Source organism: Puma concolor, chromosome C1, assembly GCF_028749965.1.
Source record: "Puma concolor isolate L17-30 chromosome C1, mPumCon1.1.hap2, whole genome shotgun sequence".
Lineage (NCBI taxonomy): Eukaryota > Metazoa > Chordata > Mammalia > Carnivora > Felidae > Puma > Puma concolor.
In genome coordinates, this window is record NC_141674.1 from 65,505,785 (window position 1) to 65,526,709 (window position 20,925).

General features: G+C 41.0%; 2 protein-coding genes and 1 long non-coding RNA gene across 10 annotated transcripts in view; 2 read left to right on the forward strand and 1 right to left on the reverse strand.

Annotated features, from left to right (window-relative positions):
- The window catches only part of MIGA1 (mitoguardin 1), a 104,645-nt gene extending 92,976 nt beyond the window's left edge, over nucleotides 1-11,669 (forward strand). For all 3 annotated transcript variants that reach the window (XM_086717361.1, XM_086717363.1, XM_086717362.1), the window contains 4 exons: nucleotides 843-977; nucleotides 2,639-2,692; nucleotides 4,507-4,623; nucleotides 8,005-11,669. In XM_086717361.1, the coding sequence (XP_086573487.1) occupies nucleotides 843-977; nucleotides 2,639-2,692; nucleotides 4,507-4,623; nucleotides 8,005-8,223 (525 nt within the window). In that variant the 3' untranslated portion in view covers nucleotides 8,224-11,669. The remainder of the gene's footprint in view (nucleotides 1-842; nucleotides 978-2,638; nucleotides 2,693-4,506; nucleotides 4,624-8,004) is intronic.
- LOC147578115 (uncharacterized) lies at nucleotides 1,999-6,982 on the reverse strand. The gene is made up of 2 exons (XR_015254813.1): nucleotides 6,868-6,982; nucleotides 1,999-2,871 (listed from the first exon to the last, which is right to left on the reverse strand). It is a non-coding gene; the product is annotated as an uncharacterized LOC147578115 (long non-coding RNA).
- A 7,686-nt stretch (nucleotides 11,670-19,355) lies between the features above and the next one.
- Nucleotides 19,356-20,925, forward strand: part of NEXN (nexilin F-actin binding protein) — an 85,983-nt gene continuing 84,413 nt past the window's right edge. For all 6 annotated transcript variants that reach the window (XM_086717339.1, XM_086717340.1, XM_086717343.1 and 3 more), the window contains exon 1: nucleotides 19,356-19,485. The gene's annotated coding sequence lies outside the window, so the exon portion shown is untranslated. The remainder of the gene's footprint in view (nucleotides 19,486-20,925) is intronic.

The window sequence follows — 20,925 nt, forward strand, 5'->3', positions numbered from 1 at the left end:
CTTTTAAAAATGCAGATCTGAGCATCCATCTCCTCTCCACCACTGCCTCTCCAAAAGACTAAATAAAATTCGGATCATTCACATGGACCTAGCACTTCCTTCTTGTCTCCAGCCACTTGCCCCTGTGCTCTTTGCTATAGAGATTGCAGCACACTTTCGGTGATTTTTTTTGACTCCACACCACTGTGTTCCTTTTTACCTTAAATGCTTTGACGGTATTTCCTGTACCTGGGATGCCTTGCTCCCTAAAGAAAGCCCTCTCTGACATCTAGTCTAGATTAGCATCTCCATCCTAAGCGCTCATAGTACCTTGTACTTTTTCCTTTACTGGGTTTATCACAGTTTATAATTGTGTATTTGTGGAATTATTAGTTGCTGTCTGTTTTCTCCACTAAATTCTAAGCATGTAATTCGGTTGCTGTAGAAGTCTGATCACCTGGCACAGGTGTGTGGTACAACACAACATGCATGAGCAAATGAAGGAGCAAGAGGCTCACGATGTGCTGGGGAAGATGGGCAGACATCCCAGTAACTAAATAACAAAGTGAGCTGAGCATTGTGAATGCCATAATAAAAGCATGAACAAAGGACTCCTAGCATACAGTGAAGGAGAGGTTAATTTCACCTGATGGGATCTAGGAAGGAACAGCTGTTTTATGTGAATTATAATTTCTGGTGGTGAGTTGTTTTCATATTTGTGTCTCCTCTTCCTCTTTTTTGTCAGAGATATAATGTGATTCAACTAAAACCACCCTGCTGTTACAAAGCATGAAGCCCTGGCTCAGACTTTTTTTCAGTTCTATGTAACAATAATTCGTGTTTTAACTCATAATTTAATGCAGGTGAAAAATCTAAATTTTTATGATGTTGTTCTGGATTTTATATTAATGGATTCCTTTGAAGATTTAGAAAACCCACCCACATCCATACAGAATGTAGTAAATAATCGCTGGCTAAACTCCTCCTTCAAAGAAACTGTAAGTGGTGGTTTTCCTTTTTCTCAACCATTTCAATTTGATGAAAAATGGTCAGAACCGGGAAGATTAATAGGATTTATTTATATATCTACCTATAGAATGACTAGTGTGGAAACTGAGCTCATTCTTTGATATTGGGATCAGACGTGTATGATACACTGTATCTTCAGATGAAATTGCTGTTTGGCTCTTCTGTCAGTCCCTCTCTTGACCTGGAGGACCCAGTATTTCTTCAGATCTCGAAATAAACTCAGGCTTCAGACTCGTTCAGGCCTAACCAAAAATTGTAACTGAACTGTCTCTATGACCAAACTGAGATATAGCGGTTGTAAACAGACAGTATGTATTTCTTAGAGGAAGATCTGGAGATTCATGTTCTCAAATAATATCAAAAATTAGGGGAGAAAGGGGTGCCTGGCTGGCTCAGCCGGTAGAGCATGTGACTCTTGATATTGGGGTTGTGAGTTCAATCCCCACATTGGGTGTAGAAATAACTTAAAAATGAAAAATTTGTAAAAATTTTTTAAAAATTAGGGGAGGAAAAGAAATAGGCATATGCAAAAATAAAACAAGTTTAAACTGTATTCTGTACTTTAAATGTTTTCAGTTTCTCTTGTTTTTTTGTATTCAAATCTCTATCTGACATTGTTTCTTTGTTGTGTTTTAAGTGTGTACCTGGAAGCAGGTGGAATAGATATTCAATGCAATGATGCAATTTGAATGCCTTTTAAGAAATGTCCCAGGGGCCTGTTTTACAATTATTTTGGAAATTCCTGCCACTGTATTTTAAAGCATTTTTAATAAATCCACTTTTCCCTTAAAATGTGCTTTAACTATAAAAGGTACATGTTCTCCCATTTCTGTAACTGATTTGGTAAGGTGACCTTGATCAAAGTTGGGCCATGCCAGATTTCTTTAAGATCCACTTGGGTGTTTTAGTCCCCATCATTAAGGTTGTTTTCTTAGTTCTTTATTAGAATAAAACTTTTAGCTCCACCCACAGCTATTTCCAGCAGTACTATTCTTTTTTTTTTTAATTTTTTTAAAATGTTTATTTCTTTTTGAGAGAGAGAGAGACAGAATTCTAGTGGGTTGGGGCAGAGAGAGAGGAAGGTGCTGAATCTGAAGCAGGTTCCAGGCTCCGAGCTGTCAGCACAGAGCCTGATGCAGGGCTCGAACTTACAAGCTATGAGACCATGACCTGAGCCGAAGTCAGACGCTCAACCGACTGAGCCACCCAGGCGCCCCTCCAGCAGTACTATTCTTGAAGAAAAAAAAATTACTTTGTCTTCATTATTACACATAAAACAATTGTTGTATATGTGTATCTGTGTACACATGTTTTCATTTTCACTCTTTTCCCATCGGAACAGAATTGAAGAACTCTGAGAGTCGAACTATGGTTACCAAGTTTCTGGTACCAGGGTTTAACCTTTTTCCTTCAGTGTCTTTGCATTTGATTTTAAAATTTATAAAAACAAAATATCTTTTCATTATTATTTAGAAACAGTAGAAGGAACCTGGACTAGTTGTTATCAGTGGTTAATGCTTTGGACATTTTAGACTTATAACCTATTAATTTCTAATAAAAATCACTCCTAATGCAAAGTTTATATAGTTATAAATTTAAGTCTTGCTTTTTCTCTTCTGCATTTATCTAGGCTGTAGCTTCAAGTTGTTGGTCAGTGCTGAAACAGAAAAGGCAACAGATGAAGGTAAATTTCATTGTGCCTTAGACCTCTTTGTTGAGTGATTTGAGGCTCCTGTCAGTCCTCAAGTGGGGCAGCAGCTCATAAGGACGGCCCCTCAAGCTGGGTGAAAGGCTTGCTGGTACTGGGTCGGCCTCTCCTGTTTTGAAGTCCTTCTCCCTCTTGAGGCAGCCATGGGATTTCCACTATGTGGGAAAGTGTTTAGGGTTAGAAATGGCTCAGATAGAATTTTTTAAGTAGTTCTGGGGACCACGTATTTGAATAATTTTTGTTTAAAATGATTCCAGAGACCCTGTGTTTTGAACAAGCTTTCCAAATGATGATTATAAACTCAGATGTTTGAGAAACACTGGTTTGGGGCTAGGGAGCTGACTTGTAGACTTGGGCTTAATTCTCTCACCAGATATTATGACCTCGGGCAGTTCCTGACTATCTGCTGAGCTCCAGTTCTCCCTTTTGCAGGATGGAGTTGGTGCCTAGCCCATAGGGTTGCTGTAAAGGTGAAATGAGATAATATCAACCAGCTTCATTTAAACATAAAATAAAGAGCAAATACAAAAACAAATTTAATAAATGCTGGTTACCATAATAATCATGACGACAATAACATATCTAACTTTATTTCTTCTTAGCATAAATCTTGTGCCTTAGTCTAGTCTCCTGCCCATATCCGCAGATACCTGTATATCTCACCTCCTGTGGAACTGTTTTCTGTTACTGGAATGCCATGCTCTATCCTCTGTGTTTAATACATCTTGCCTATTGTTGAGTTCAGCTCACATTATTACTTGTATTTCACCCCATGCTAATGTCCTACCTGTCTGAACTCCTCGTATAGTCTATGGGATTTAGAATTTTAATATATGCAGAACCTCTCAGACTGAATGATAACTTGAATGCATCCCTCATAACTTTTTGGCCTTCACTGATTAGCTCTGTGTGATTTAGGACAGGTTACTTAACTCCTCCAAAGTATCACTTTCTACATGATTAAAATGATGTTAACACAACCTCCTTTTTCAGAAACTTTCTGTTAAACAGAACCTAGCACATTATCTGGAATATAATGGGTACTCGTTAAATGGTAATTGCTGTTACAATATCTACATTCTTTAAATTGATGTTCAGAAGACATTTTGGAGCCTATAAAATAGAAAATAACCCCTCCAGGAACAGAATCTTGAAGCACAGTTATCCCCAGTTGATGCTATGTGACAAATTCCCCAGGATTTCAGAAGGTTGTTAATAAACTTGGAGAGGTTCCTAAATTACAACTGTGTATGTTACTATCGCACAAGAAGAGGTCATTACACAATTAAATGCCTCGGTAATATCTGGTTCCTCAACCAAAAGTTAGGATTCTTTAATAAGCATATTTATGTGCTTACTCATTTAAAAATCATTTTGGTCTTTTTCAGATAATCTAATTAAGTGGTTGAGTAGAACTGTTTAATAACTGAAACCCTGGTCATCTCATTCATCCTAAAAATTTCACTGCTGAGGAACACCGTGGCATTCTTGTTATTGCTTGGTTATAACACTCATATGATTGCTTTTTTATGAAGTACTTTTATGAGGTGAAAATGCCTTCAAGAAATAATGTTCCTCAGCACATTTGAAACCATTGGCTAGGATATGTAAATTACATAAAACATTTTGTGACTCTAAAAGTTACTTGTAAGCTTATTCACTTCCTTAGTAGACTTGGTCTGCCCTCAAAAAGAGCTGGTCATGTAATGGGTAGGAATTTAAGTTTCTCTACTAGAGATAGCTAATTCAAGAAGGTGAAAATAATTTGATTCTCATTTACTTCCCAACAGATCCCAGATGGATTTTTTGCCCATTTTTATGCCATTTGCGAGCAAATCAGCCCTGTCCTAGCCTGGGGCTTTTTGGGTCCTAGAAATTCTCTCTATGATTTATGTTGCTTCTTTAAGGTATGTTCAGCCATTGAATCATTTTTTTCTAAATCAAAAAGCAGGTAAGTTTTGTTCTGTTTTGCTTTTGCTTTTGCTTTTGTAGAAAAAAAGAATGTTAAAAAAAGGTAAAGTTATAAAAGTCACCTAAATTCAGTGTTTAAATGCCAGTGGAACATTATTATATAGATTTGGTGCTTTATCCTGGAGTAGATTTTGTAAGTCCATTCACCTTATCAATTCAATTCCGTCTATAATGGAGACGTGTGTGTATGGTGTTACCATGTTACAGTCAAGTTGCTGCAGACAGTTGTTCTTCATCTCTAGACCCTTTTGAAATTGATAAAGCAAATATCGGTCTTTATTGCACATGTAGGCAATTTAGAGGTAAGTTCTGTTCCAGGTTAACATGAATGATAGAACCCTAGTTGTGAGAAATAACACAAAAGTTTAAAGTTGTATCCCAATGCCAGCAGTTTGCCAGAACATAAGTTACAGTGTACTGCAGAATTCTATGCCTGGCACAGTGCCAAGAAAAGTCCTTTTTTTTTTTTTTTAACGTTTATTTATTTATTTTGAGAGAGGATGAGAGAGAGAGAGAGAGAGAGAGAGAGAGAGAATGCAAGCAGGAGAGAGGCAGAGAGAGAATCCCAAGCAGGCTCTGCACTGTCAGCACAGAGCCCAGCATGGGGCTCGATCCCATGAACCATGAGGTCATGACCTGAGCCGAAATCAAGAGTCACACACTCAACTGACTGAGCCACTCAGGTACCCCAAGTCTCAACCATTTAATAGTCTTGAATCTAAGCTGAGTTTCAAGGAGCAAATAAAAGTAAACAATCAAGTGAATTTGAAAGTTTTTGATGTTTGTAAGTTTGGGTGTTTCACTAGACTGATGATTTAAAGTTAAATTATTGGGACACCTGAGTGGCTCAGTCGGTTAAGCATCTGACTTTGGCTCAGGTCATGATCTCACGGTTCATGAGTTTGAGCCCTGTGTCGGGCTCTGTGCTGACAGCCCAGAGCCTGGAGTCTGCTTCGGATTCTGAGTCTCCCTCTCTCTCTGCCCCTCCCTAGCTTACACTCTGTCTCTCTCTCTCTCAAAAATAAATAATAATAAAATGGTAAAAAAACAAAACAAAACAAAACAAAACTGGGGCACCTGGGTGGCTCAGTCGGTTAAGCGTCCGACTTCAGCTCAGGTCATGATCTCGTGGTCCGTGAGTTCAAGCCCCGCATCGGGCTCTGTGCTGACCGCTCAGAGCCTGGAGCCTGTTTCGGATTCTGGGTCTCCCTCTCTCTCTGCCCCTCCCTAGCTTACACTCTGTCTCTCTCTCTCTCAAAAATAAATAATAAAACGGTTAAAAAAAAAAAAAAACTGTTACAGAAAAATAAAAAAAATTTAAATTATTATGTTTTTGTGCTGTTAATGTAGCATTTATGTAAATGTTTAGGAAATACTTGTTTTACTGTCATTCAAAACTGATCAATTTTTGACTAGTTTTCTTGAACTCCCAAATGTATGTATTTCTTGGGAAAATTTGGACTGGGAATTAAGTTTGTCATTAATGAACAGTCTGACTGTGGGCAAATCATGCTCTGTCCTCCTTTTCTTCATCTCTAAGATTGCTAGAGATGATTGCTAATGATTTGTCCAGGTATAAAGTCAAGCAAATCTATGAAACATGCCTTCTTAGTACTTCTTAACATTTGGTTTTTGTAGGATAGAAAGTATTTCTATTTTTTAGTTCTTTGGAATTACTTTTTTTCTCCCATCATGGCATAACAGGCTGAGACTTAATACTTAGTAGTATACAACTTACCTAAATTGAGTTTCGGAAAAAAAAAGGATGAGGTTTTACTATTTTCTTTTTTTTTAATTTTTTTTTTCAACGTTTATTTATTTTTGGGACAGAGAGAGACATAGCATGAACGGGGGAGGGGCAGAGAAAGAGGGAGACACAGAATCGGAAACAGGCTCCAGGCTCTGAGCCATCAGCCCAGAGCCTGACGCGGGGCTCGAACTCACGGACCGCGAGATCGTGACCTGGCTGAAGTCGGACGCTTAACCGACTGCGCCACCCAGGCACCCCATAGATTTTACTATTTTCAACAGCATGGATGGACCTAGGGGGTATCATGCTAAGTGAAATATGTCAGCCAGAGAAAGACAGATGCCATATGGTTTCACTTATGTGTGGAAACCAAAAACAAAGCAAATGAACAAACAAAAAACCAAATAGAATCATAAATACAGAGTGGTACCTGGCTGGCTCAGTTGGTAGAGCATACAACTCTTGATCTTGGGATTGTGAGTTCCAGCCCTTCGTTGGGTGTAGATTACTTAAAAAAGAAAATCTTAAGTAAATAAATACAGGGAACAAACTGGGGGTTGCCAGAGGGGAAGGAATTGGGAGGCTGGGCAAAATAGGTGAAGGGGATTAAGAGGTAGAAACTTCAGTTATAAAATAAATAAGTCACGGAGATGAAAAGTACAACATAGGGAATATAGTCAATAATATTGTAATAACATTGTATGGTGACAGGTGGTGACTACACTTATCTTGGTGAGCACTGAGTAATGTACAGACTTGTTGAATCATTGTGTTGTACACCTGAAATTAATATAACACTGTACGTCAACTATGCATCAATTTAAAAAAAAATGGGTTTCGGCGTAAGTATTAACTTACTGAAATGAAGTATCTTTCGTGATCTTTCTATTTGAAATCTGAAATTTTTATTTTTCATCTATCTTAAGTTTTTTAGGTACAGAAAAATACATACTTGAAACTTAAAAGTGGGGCTCCTGGGTGGCTCAGTTGGCTAAGCGTCGACTCTTGGTTTCAGTTTAGGTCATGATCTCACGGTTTGTGAGTTCAAGCCCTGCATCAGGCTTCATGCTCTCAGTGTGGAGCCTGCTTGGGATTCTCTGTCTCCCCCCACTCCTCTCTCTCAAAAATAAATAATATAATTAATTGAAAAAAGTAAGAGTTACAATTATGGGAAATAGTTTACTCTTCTATCTTAAAGTTCGTACCAGTGTTCAGAGGTAACAGTGAAAACATCGGTTAATGGGAAAGAATTAACAATAGCCTCTTACATTTATATAGTACTTTCAGGGTTTACAGGCATTTCCCATACATTATTTCTTTTTCATCATCATGTCGGCTCTGAGTGGTACAGAGAACAAGTAGTATTATCCCCTATTTTACAGAAAAAGAATGAGACTCAGGAAAGGTTTAAGCATTTGTACAAGGTCCCTTTTCCAGTGGATGTGGAACTAGCACTGGAGTCAGGTCTTCTGACTACTAATTCAACGCTTGTTACAATATTAGTAGCTATTTAGATTAATACACTTTTGGTCTGTTAAGTACCACCTGTTTTGTGTTCATTTTCCAGAATCAAGTTCTTTTCTTTCTCAAAGACATTTTTGACTTCGAGAAGGTGCGCTATTCCAGTATAGAGACTTTGGCCGAAGACCTCATGCAGTTACTTATTCGCCGCACTGAACTCTTACTGGCCTATCTTGGGGCTGACGCACTGAGGCATACAAGTAGTTGTATAAGTAGTCATGGTCATGTTATGTCCAGTGGCCTGTTGGAAGCCAAAGTACAATAAGTACCATAAAAACCATACAACTTGAGTGTGCTATGAAATATTTAAGGTAACTATTGATTTTGTAACACACATTATAAGGAATTGGGGGATATGGACTCAGGGAGAGAAAAGAAAATCTAGGCAAGAACGAGTGATCCTACTATATTTACACAGAAGTTCTGTCATTGAATCCCTGTGTACTGTACCCAAAATGATGTTTTCTAGTCTTTAGGTAATAATTTAAGTGTGGTGAAATGTTGTATATTTTACAGAAAAACTGCTTGAATTGAAACCAGTACTTGGGAGTTAATTGATATGTCGTCTTGAAGCTGTCTGCAATGTGCAGTATCATTTTCAAAAGCTCTGTTTTTATGCTTTGCACCTTGAAAATAGACACTTTAGCCAAGACCTTTGTGGCCCACATATGTAAGAATATATTACTCCTTGTGTCAACAAGTTTAACTTTGCCTGAAAATGTATTTTTCATTGTAAAGTTATTCATTGTTTAATCAAGTTTGGGCAGTAGTGGTGTTTAATATGTACTGCTTACATTATTGCTTGTGCATTCGCTTATGTTTGAATCGAAGAAATTGTCATGGCTATCTTATAAAACACTTAAATGAATTGACGCTGAGAAGTTTACATTAGGTTTACTGCAGTTTCCAAAATATATTATTGTTGGGCCTATAAGTTAGAATAGAGACTGAAGAAATTTCTTTTATCTTTTTATAGATTAGAGCATTTTCCTTTGAATGAATATTGATTAAAAAGATAACATTTATTAACTGTGAGCGGTAATTAAGATTTTTTGTGTCTGTAGTTTTGAGACTATCTCCCAGTGAATATCTGAAGGTATTAATCTGGATACAGTAAAATAATTTCTCCTTTCTCCTTCTACATAACGTAGCACACTGGGGGTTTGTCATATTATGCCCCTATTTTTAAAATATTCATACTTTGAATCTTAGTGAGGTCTTAAAGGTTTTTTTTCCCCCTGAGTTGAACAAAATATTTTTTAATGACATGAACAATATATTTCATGTCCTTTATGATAAATAGATGAACAAATGGCTTGTTCATATGAGGGGTTCTTCAGGGTATATTAGATACATTCAGAGCTGTATTAATTTTGTGTCTAAATCATATACCACTTATTTAAAGTGGCTCACTCAGCAAATCAATGGATTGGGATTCATTGATTATGCTCCTGAGATGGGCTTTATTTATTTTAGGAGTGAGTTACCCAGAAAGATCTAAAGTATATTTTTTAAAAATGAATTTTTAGATTAAAGTGCCTAGTTTCTGATTAATGAGTAGAAAATGAAAAGTGAGGAGGAAAGCATAATCTTTTAAGGTTTTAAATTTACATATGTGCCATATTTATGTACTATTGGTTACGAAATATGAGTTTCAGAATCTTTATGCTGTTTTCATGTTACTGTGTTCCATAATATGTGGGTTAGAGCGTTAAACAGTATGAAATATTGCTCTGATATTCAGCTCCTGACCTTTCTTACATATATTCGTAATTTAACAACTGGCTATTCATAACTTTTATTATTGATGGAGGAATATCATTAGAAGTATCAAAACTAAACATTCCATTATGTGTTGTTTTAGTTTTTAATTCATCTCTTGTTTTTTAGTTTCTTGTTGAGGTACCCCTGGCCTCGAATGATTCACACGTGTATACACACACACACACACACACACACACACACACACGCACACTCCCATCATTGTGTAGACAGGACAATTATTGCTTATATTAATCTTCCTGTTTGCGGGGGGAGAGGGAGGCTAAATGTTCTAAGCTGTGATTTTACAAACAAAGCTAGAAGTAAACTTAATTACTTTTTTAGTTGAGGAAAATATTATTTTAAACCTATTTTGAAGAATTGCACTGTTTAATAATGCTGCTATTACATAAGATGACTCTGGGGAATTTATTTCATCAGATAAGATGAATAGCTTTCCAGAAGGTGTTTTATCTTCTCTTTTACTTTTCACCTTAAAAAAAAAAAAGCCACCCATATTCAAGAGGTTGGTTTCTCAAAATCAGTGAGTTTGATTAGTTTGTCAGTTGTGTAGCTACTATTTTAGCAAAATGCTTCTTTGTGGCCTTTGATGAAAGAGACAAGAGTGACCAAGTAGAACTTCAGGGTAGTAAGTATAGGAAAAACCTCTCTACTGTAAGGGAAGAAACTTGAACTTTTTAAAAGAAACATCTCTCAAAAACAGTTTCTGACCACAGAAGAGTGCTTAACACATATGTACCAGTTTCAGTTTGCCTTGATATTGGGGTAAACAGCTAAAACAATGTTGTAATAATAAAAAAGGATTAAACTAGTCTAGAGCCTCTTAGGAAGGAACCCTGTTTGACACTTAACATTGCCATCATGAGTCCTACTAACATCCACTCCCCTGTGTATGTGATAAGAGGACCTTGAAATCATCCTGAGAAAATGGCTTTTTCTTCCTGTTTTCTGGAAGAAAAAAGATCAGTCAGTGTTCAGGTGATTTATATTTGCTAACTTTTTTTCTATTTTGGTTTCTCTATGTTTTTGTTCAACCAAGTCTAGTTACTTCTTCTCGAAGGCTTATAATACATTTATTAAATATCAAACTGACATTACTTTTTTATTTAAAAGAAGCCAAGTTTTTCATCCTGTTACAGTCAGCTTCAAAAAACTTTCTCTCAGAAAAAAGTACTGTTTATTTGCATCCCTTTATTTTGATTCTATTGTTAAATTATCTGACTTTATAAAAAAATATTTACAAACTTTCTCTTGCCTTAAGATGTAACATGTTCACACCTGAAACTAATGCAACATTGTGTGTCAACTATGTTTCAATTAAAAAAAAGAGGTCACGTTTTGTACTTAAATGATTACCTAAAGAGTGATTATTTGCATCACAAAAGAATTAGTTTATTATCCTTTTAAACATTAAAATAGGAATGCCAAAGTAACATTTAATATACTTCTCTGTGACTTTTCATAATCAGAAATTTTTAATTATGTTCATGACATAATTTGCTTTTATTTTAATATGAACACATATAGGAAATTATTTGGAGTATATCTTTCAAAGTAATTATAAGAATGAGGCTGAATTGAAATCTTTTGTTTTTTTGCTCGGATTAATCATATTTAGAAATTTCTCTGGGACTCAAGAATTTATATAATCTATGATTAATGGAAATAGGGGCATTCTTTCTTTGTTCCTAATGATTCTTTTGTGTTATTGTTTTGCTTAGTTTGAGAACAACCATGTATTATCTTTACTTGGCTGATATTAGTAAATGTGTCTATTTCCTAAATGTAAGGACTGTACTTCCTAATTTATGTAAAAGTGAAACACTACTGTAGCAGAAAAAAATTGTACCGGCTCTTTAGCCAAAATGATCTCTGTAACATGGATGTATTTCTACTACTGCCAAATAAAAAAACTGACGGTACATCTTACTGAGGTATCGACTATTTTATACAATGCTTATATACTTTTGCAAGATCATACTTGTCTCATCAGACCCTGACATATAGGAACTTTCAGTCTCGGCAAGATCACATTCACAGGCACAGGGAACACAGACACTGCGGAACTGTTGGAATCAAGTGCCAAAGTAGATGTTTTCTTTATGGACTGAGTGGGAGAAAAGACAGTTTTCTGATGAGTGAAGCCAAAGTACTTGAGTTGGGATTTGTTGTTGTTGTTGTTGTTGTTGTTGTTGTTGTTGTTTGAGAGAGCATGCGTGCAATTGGGGGGACGGGCAAAGAGAGAGAATCTTAAGCAGGCTCAACGCCCAGCAAGAGTTCAATATGGGATCATGACTCAAGCAGAAATCAGGAGTTGGATGCTTAACTTACTGAGCCACCCAGGTGCCCCACAAGTACTTGTGTTTCAGTTAACAAAGTGTTTTGATTGGCAATCCTGTCAAACAATATAAATTTATCTGAATGATGTTTGTGCATCTGTCTCTATTCAGACATCCCATTTCCCACCACTTCCTCATCAGAGTTCAGATACAGTCAGTCAAGGAGGGGGTTGTTGCCTGGACACCGCTGGAAGCACCAGGCGGCAAAGAACGGTTTATCTGGACATAAACAGCACCTGCCATACAAGTGCGAGGTCACTCTCTTCCCAGCGCGGAAATGGGGCTGGGATCTGGGGCAGCATCTCTGTCTCCGCTTCTGTTTTCTTTGTCATCCGGCACCCTCCTTGCCATCCTCAATCCCGCTGCCTGAATTTACGTTTTGTATTTTAAACATCACTGAATTTGGGGGCGTCTGGCTGGCTCAGTTTGAAGGGCACGCAATTCTTGATCTCAGGGCCGTGAGTTCAAGCCCCACCCTGGGTGTAGAGATTACGTAAGTAAACAAAAATAAAAAATTTAAACATCTCTGAAATTTTAGGTTTGTTTAGAATACGTCTGTGCAAGCATGTCAGTGTCTTGTTACGTTATTTGTAGGGCTTTGCTGGAAATCTTTATTAACTCATTTGGTTTACCCACTGTCTTCCCTACTGTTCTTATGCTACTTTTGACTTTTATTACAAAGTGTTTCTTTTTATACTCTGTATTCTGTAGTACTTTATCCTGCCACGTCTTCTCCTTTAATCTCTCCCTCTCCTCATGCTGCTATCTTTGATCAGGCTGCACAGCTTTCTTGTCTGCTGAGGTGGTGTTGTTTTTTACCCCTGCCTCTGAACAGTGAAAACCTTTAAGTAACCTTCATCATTTGGGCAGGGAAGGACTGAATTCCAATATAGAAGAAAAAAGCAAACCTTCTTTGACACCTTATTCTTTGCTTAAAAGCCATAGCAAAGTAACTGGTACATCAAATATCACCTCACCGTTTTGCTTTTAACTGTCTCTTATGTGTGTCACAAAAGCCTTTTCACAAAGTACATTTATATATAGGAGATTACAGAACTTTTATGATTTGCTATGTTTGAAGTAATACCATAATACTTGACTATAGAGGAGCACTTTGACATTTGCAAGCACTTGAAATATATGACTTCCAGAACTTTGTTGATTTTTTAAAAATTTATTTATTTAACAGCACTGTGAGAAAATAGGCCCACAGACTTTAAAAAGGACTGGATCCTTAATGTGGTTAGGAGATGGCTAATTTAAAAAAGTAGGGAAGTGCCTGGGTGACTCAGTTGAGCATCCAACTCTTGATTTCGGCTTAGGTCATGATCCCAAGGTCATGGGATCAAGCCCTGCATTGAGCTCCACACTGAGTGTGGAGCCTGCTTAAAAGTCTTTCTTTCGCTCTCTGTCTCTCTCTCTCCCTCTGTCTCTCTCTCTCTCTCTCTCTCTCTCTCTCTGTCTCTCTCTGTCTCTCTTTTTTAAAAAAAAGTAGGTTAGAGGCACCTGGGTAGCTCGGTCGGTTAAGTGTCTGACTTCGGCTCAGGTCATGATCTCGCAGTTTGTGGGTTCGAGCCCCGCATTGGGCTCTGTGCTGATAGCTCAGAGCCTGGAGCCTGCTTCTGATTCTGTGTCTCCCTCTCTCCCTGCCCCTCCCCAATTTGTGCTCTGTCTCTCTCCTTCAAAAATCCAAAAAAAAAAAAAAAAAAAAAAAAAAAGGTTAGGGGAGCCTGGGTGGCTCAGTTGGTGAAGCATCCGACTTTGGTTTCAGCTCAGGTCATGATCTCACAGTTTGTGAGTTCGAGCCCCACATGGGCCTCTGAGCTGACAGTGCAGAGCCTGTTTGGGAGTCTCTCTGTCTGCCCCTCCCCCACTCTCTGTCTCTCAAAATAAACTTAAAAAAAAAAGTAGTTTAAAGCAGGTGTGTTTGTTATCTACTGCTGCATAACAAATTATCTCAGAATTTAGCAACTTGAAACAATAAACATTATCTCAGTTTCTGAGGGTTAGGAATCCAGGAATGGCTGTTTCTGGTGGTTCTGGCTTATCGTGTCTCCTGAGATTGCAGCCATTTGAAGGTTTGAGCCGGACTGGAAGATTTGCCGTCAAGATTTGCTTATTTACATGGCTGTCGTTAAGCGGTATTAGGTTCTTGCCATGTGGGCCTCTTGGCTGCGTAAGTGTCTTTAAATTTTTTTTTTTTTTAACGTTTATTTTTGAGACAGACAGAGACAGAGCATGAACGGGGGAGGGGAAGAGAGAGAGGGAGACAGAATCACAGAATCGGAAGCAGGCTCCAGGCTCTGAGCCATCAGCCCAGAGCCCGACGCGGGGCTCAAACTCACGAATTGCGAGATCGTGACCTGAGCTGAAGTCGGACGCTTAACCGACTGAGCCACCCGGGTGCCCCTACATAAGTGTCTTTAAAACTATTGCTGGCATCTTCCAGAGTGAGCAATTCAAGCGGTATCAAGACAAAAGACACAGTATCTTTGATAATCTAGACTTGGAAGTGGCACATCGTCACTTGTGCTGTGTTCTATTGATCACCCGGGCCAACTGTGACAGCCGTGACACAATACGGAAGGGCATTACACAAGGGTGTGAACATTAAAAGGCAGGATCATTTGGGGTCATCTTAGTGGCTGGATACCATCACAGAGAATCATAATACATTATATATAGTTAAGGTAGATACTTTATTATTTTTTTTTTGAATTTTTTTTTCAACGTTTTTATTTTTATTTTTGGGACAGAGAGAGACAGAGCATGAACGGGGGAGGGGCAGAGAGAGAGGGAGACTCAGAATCGGAAACAGGCTCCAGGCTCTGAGCCATCAGCCCAGAGCCCGACACGGGGCTCGAAGTCCCGGACCGCGAGATCGTGACCTGGCTGAAGGCCACCCAGGCGCCCCTTAAGGTAGATACTTTAAATGAATAAATACATATTCTTTGGGCAATAATTTGATGTAGGGTCAAGGCCTTCACTACGAGTATGGATCTGTTTGGTATTCTGAAGTATCTTTGCTGTATAAACTATCTATCTAAGTCATCATCTGGGATTTCCAGTTTCCCTTACTTTTGAAGGAGAAAAAATTTACATGGGAAGCAATGAATGCCAAATCCCCCTAGTTTTCTAATTTTGTAGCCACTTTTATACTTTGTCTTACCCCCACCTAGCTTGATGGTTATTTTTATAATCTATTTGCCTTTATCAAGTCTTCAAAGCTTTCATCCTAGCTTTTGTAAAAACATTACTTACTTTCACATTTATTGCTTTTTGTAATCTTTATGTCATTTCAATAACGTGCAACTGATATAATCACGCTTGAGAATAAACCCAAGTGATTCATGATAGGTATATGAGGTATGTTTATTTAAAAATGGTAAGTCCTAGGGGCGCCTGGGTGGCGCAGTCGGTTAAGCGTCCGACTTCAGCCAGGTCACGATCTCGCGGTCCGGGAGTTCGAGCCCCGCGTCGGGCTCTGGGCTGATGGCTCAGAGCCTGGAGCCTGTTTCCGATTCTGTGTCTCCCTCTCTCTCTGCCCCTCCCCCGTTCATGCTCTGTCTCTCTCTGTCCCAAAAAAAATAAACGTTGAAAAAAAAAAACTTTAATAAAAAAAAAAAAAGGTAAGTCCTAGATTTCAGATAGTCTTTTTTTTCTTTTTATTTATGTACTTATTTATTTTGCAAGAGAGAGAGAGAGACTGTGTGTGTGAGTGGGGAAGGGACAGAGAGAGAGAGAGAATCCCAAGCAGGCTCTGGGCCATTGGTGCAGAGCCCAATGAGGGGCTCGTCTCATGAACTGTGAGATCATGACCTGAGCCAGAATCCAGAGTTGGACACGTAACTGACTGAGCCACCCAAGAACCCCTCAAATAGTCTTAAGTTTAGCATGTCCAAAACTGAGCTCCTGACCACAGTGGCTTAAACCTCCTCTTGCCAGCACTTGACAACTGACAACTCCATTCTTCCAGTTCCTCAGGCCAAAAACTTTGTCCTCACACCTCATGTTGTATCTTGTGCCAAAATCTACTGGTTCTACATTTTTTAAAATGTACCAAGAAAAAAAAAAAGTGCCAAGCACTTCTGTCTTCACAGGTGTCACCATGGTCCCAACTCCTGTTACCTGTCATCTGGTTATTTTGGACACCTTGTAATTGGTCTCCCTGTCTCATCTAGTGTATTTGTAGCATATCAGCCAGAGTGAACATGTTAAAAATATGTCAGATCATGTCACTACTTTGTTCACAATCCACCATGGCCAGCCATCTTAAAGGCCAAAGTCCTTACAATGTTAGACAAAAGGCTCTGCTATGTCCTGTCCTCGTCTACTTCTTCTTTTCACCCTATGCCACTCAGCTTCATCCACACAAGCCTCCTTGCTCTTTCTAGAACATGTCAGGATCTTTCTTCTCTGGACCCCTTTTGTACAATGTTTGGGGCACCTGGATGGCTCAGTCGGTTGAACGACAAACTCTTGATTTTGGCTCAGGTCATGATCTCACGATTTGTGAGATCGAGCCCCGCAACGGGCTCTGTGCTGACAGAGCAGAGTTTTTTGGAGATTCTCTCTCCCCTGCCCCCCCTTTCTCTGAAAATAAACAAATAAAATTAAAATTAAGAGGTGTAAGCTATTCATTCCTCAATTAGAGAAACATTCTAAATCGGTAATTGAAACAGCTATTTAAACTTAATCTAGACAGGTGGCCTAGATGGTCCAGCTCGCCCCCTTGCTCCCTTCAGTACCATTACCTCAACCTTCTTTAGTTCATGAAACTTTCCATGGTCATTCTGGCTGCAGGACCTTTGCACAAGCTGATCTCTCTGCATGACATCCTCTTTCCCCACTCCCCACTTACCTAACTTCAACATATGCTCCTGCTGTCCACTTAAATGCTGCTTTCTCAGAGAAGCCTTCCCTTCACTCCCAACCTGTGTCAGTGTTCCCTATTATGAACTCTCATTCCACCCCCTTCCTCCTGAAACTTTCCAACTTATAAGTATGCATTTATTTTTATGATTTAAAGAAGCGAGTACAAGCTCTCTTAACTGATAATCCACTTGCTGGGTTCACCTCATTTAACAAAGTGCTTCATTCTTCCTACAAAACTCTAATAGGGGGATGCCAGGGTGGCTCAGTTGGTTAAGCATCCAACTCTTGGTTTCAGCTTAGGTCATGATCTCATGGTTTGTGGGTTTGAGCCCCGAGTTGGGCTTTGTGCTAGCAGCACACAGCCTGCTTGGAATTCTCTGTCTCTCTCCTTCTTTGCCCCTCTCTCACTTGCTCTGTCTCGGTCTCTTTAAAAAAAAAAAGAAAACCCTCTAGTAGGTATCCAAGGCATGGGAGGCCTTCTTCTCCCTTCACCAATTCATTATTCATTCTTTCATTCAATAAATATGCAGTTCTAGATACTGAGGATATAGCAGTTGACAAAATAAATAAACAGCCCTGCCATCATGATCAGACATTCTAGTGGAAGAGGGCAGACTATAAACATTGTACTTAGTGATATGCAATATGGATAAAACCACAGCAGGAAAGGAGGGAATGCTGTGAATGGGGTGAGTGGATATTGTATTTTTATTTCATTTTTGTTGTTGTTGTTTTAGAGAGAGCACGCACACGTGCGCGTGAGCAGGAGAGGGAAAGGCAGAGGGAGAGAGAATCTTAAGCAGGCTCTGTGCTGCATCAGCTTACGCCTTTTATTGTTTAACATTTATTGATTTTTGGGAGAGTGTGCACGCATGCAAGCAGGAGAGGGGCAGAGATGGATGGGGGGGTGGGCGACCCAGGATCCAAAGCAGGCTCGAAGCTGACAGCAGAGAGCCAGATGTGAGGCTCGAACTCATGATCTAAGCCAAAGTCCACTGCATAAGGGATTGAGCCACCCAGGCGCACCCGCCCCCCCACCCCCAGCTTACACCTCTTAAAAGAATTTCCATCATGGTGCACCTGGGTGGCTCAGTCAGTTAAGTCACTTTCGGTTTTGGCTCAGGCATGATCTCACAGTTCATGAGTTTGAGCCTCACCTCGGGTTCTGCACTGACAGTGTGGAGCCTGCTTGGGATTCTCTCTCTCTCTCTCTCTCTCTCTCTCTCTCTCTCTCTCTCTCTCTGCCCCTTCCTTCCCCCACCCCCACACTGTCGCATGAACACTCTCTTTCTCAAAATAAATACATAAACTTAAAAAATAAATCTCCATCCTGAGTGTATGGTGATGGGGTGGAGAAGAAAAGCTACAGCTGGGAGTAGAAAGCCTTTTCAATATCCCTGAAAATATAACCTGAGCACCACTGTCTGTCCAGAGCTGGAAGTTGGAAGTGTTTGTCCCTGCTGTATCTCTGTGGATGCTACTTCAATAAAGTTTTTATATTTTTCTTTTTTTCGTTCTCTCTCTTTCTTCTTTTATTATTTATTTTGTGCATGCAGTGAAAAACTGAAGATCTCCCAAACCAGAAACCCCCCCCTTCGTGGGTTGTCTGATGGGTTTAACTGACAGGCTGGTTGAAAAGGCGTGTGGGTGCTAACATTCTCAGGTGCCTTTAGTTTAAAAAGACCAGAGATGATTTGCCTTTAACTAGGGAAAGGTGGTCGATTATACAAGTATTATTCGCTTTTAGTTGTGTGTGTGTGTTTTAAACCTCTTCTTCTCCCTCCCCCTTAACCTTCCACTTTTCTCTATCACCACTCTCTTTGGAGTTCAAGACGAAAGCCAAGAAAAAGACAGCCACAGCCAGACGAAGTGGTCCCCGGACTGCTGCCCTATGGTCTCAGCAACAAAGGAAAAATTGGTCAAAAGTCATGCTTTCGTTGAAGACAAGGCGGTGGCTCGGCGAGCGGGTTAGAAGCCAGGACTGCAAGAGCCGCTGAGAGAAGTGAGCCCCAGGGCCAACAGGCTGTGGGTAGTGGGGAGCCGGCTCCAGCCTGTCTGTGAATCCCATTCCAACATCACTCCTCACCCACCGGGGAGGCCGCCTCCCGTGTCCGGTCCCTGCCGGGAGGTGGAGGCCAGAACCCCGGTGAGAGGCTCGGCGACCCAGACTCGGGCGACCGGCAGGTTCTGGCGGAAAGCTGGCAGCCGCCGCCCCTCTCCAGTCTCCCTCCTCGACACTCCACCCCCCTCCGGGCGCTACGGCGGAGGTGGGGGTTGGGGGAACTGGCCTGGTGTTCTGGAACAGCTGCAGCCGGCGCTGGGCCCGCCTGGAATGCGGGAACAGGCTGCGCACCAGGACTTTTATGGAAACTTGCTGCTGGAGGCGGCGGCGGCGGCCAGAGGGCTCCCAGCGGCCGGAGCGGCGGCGGCAGCGGCCGGAGCGCCCAGACCCCTGCCCGCACCCAGGCGCAGGACGCGCACAGCCTCTCCGCGCGCGAGGAGGACACTCGCTGCTCGTCGGCTCCGGGCGGGTGAGAGCAGTCGGGGAACGTGGGGCGGGGGCGGCGGACACGGAGGTGTCGGGTCCCCCGCGGGGGCGGGGGCTGCGGGAAGACGCGCCCCGCCGCCGGGCTGAGCCGCAGCCCCCTGAGCGCGCGGGGCTGCGGCCAGCTGTGGCTGCGCGCCCGGCCCAGCCCGAGGGAGCCGCGTCCTGCGGACTCGGCGGGGTGCCGGCCCGGGTCTGCGCCTCTGGCGGCGCGAGCCGGCCTTGGGCTCTGGCGGCGGTTTCCTCGGCCCCGCTCCCCTGCTTTCAGCTCCGCCCGTGCCCTGTCGGCACGGAACTCGGGTGCTCGGGTGCCTTCCCTACTCTTGCAGGGAACGGCCCTCCGCGAGCGCAGTGGGTGCCAGTCCCCTCGCTCTCCCCTCGGGGTCCAAGCAGGCTCCAAGTTCAGTGGCGTCCCCCCCACCCACCACGTGCCCCCGGAGCGGTCTCCGTCGCCGCCAGCGATGCCTGCTTTTTTTTAAGAGAAATCCTTTCTGGTGCGTCCCTGCGGAGGTTGGGGAGTAATATGTGATTTAACAGCCCATCAGCTACCCCCTCCCTCCAAAGTATTTTCTGGAGGCTATTTTGTCCGAGGTGGGATGTTGGGGTTGCGCAACTACAGTGGGAAGTTGGAGTGGAGTGCGTAATGTGGTCACCTCTGTAGACCTCCCTTGTCCTCTCTTTTTTGAAAACGCCACGCCGTTCCAACTGTTTGTAAACTGTGAAACGCTCTACAGTGCTAAGAATTTACTGGCATTTGTAAAGAAAATAACGAAGTTGAGAGGTTATGATTATCGCAGTGGCTTCGAGACTTTAATTTTATATTTATTTGAGGACCATAACGCGAAACAAAGAGAGCTGGGGGGAGGGTGCGGTGGAGAGCGAGCGAGAACAAGGTAAAAATAGCATAAGGGTATGTCCTAACAAAATGTCTGTCCTTGGGAAGAGGCAGGTAGAAAAAATGAAGTAAGCCATGAGAAATAGTTCCATGAGCAAAGCCATGGGAGCATCATTCATCAGCTAAATTTTGTTAATGAATTTGTGTAACGGGCCCATTGGCCTGCGAGTCACAGCATAACTATGTGTTGGGTAGTACGATTAGTAAACCTGAGTATTTATTCCCTCTTAGTCACACGTCATTAAGTGAACCACATTATTCCCACCGCCCCCCCCCCTTTACAGGTTGGATTACTGCCATAAGAAAACTCAAAATACACTAAGTCTTTGAAATTCTTCTAAGTTTTGAGGTGTGCCAAGGTGGAAAATGCATAATTAATCAAACTGAGGGACAGTTGTTTTTTTGAGATATGTTTAGTATAAATGAACTTTGATTATTTAATACAACTAGTTATGATTCTTCCTCACAGCTGTTAGTCCTCTTTTTTTGAAGATCTTTTAGACTTTGGAATAATTTAAAGAAAAATGTGGG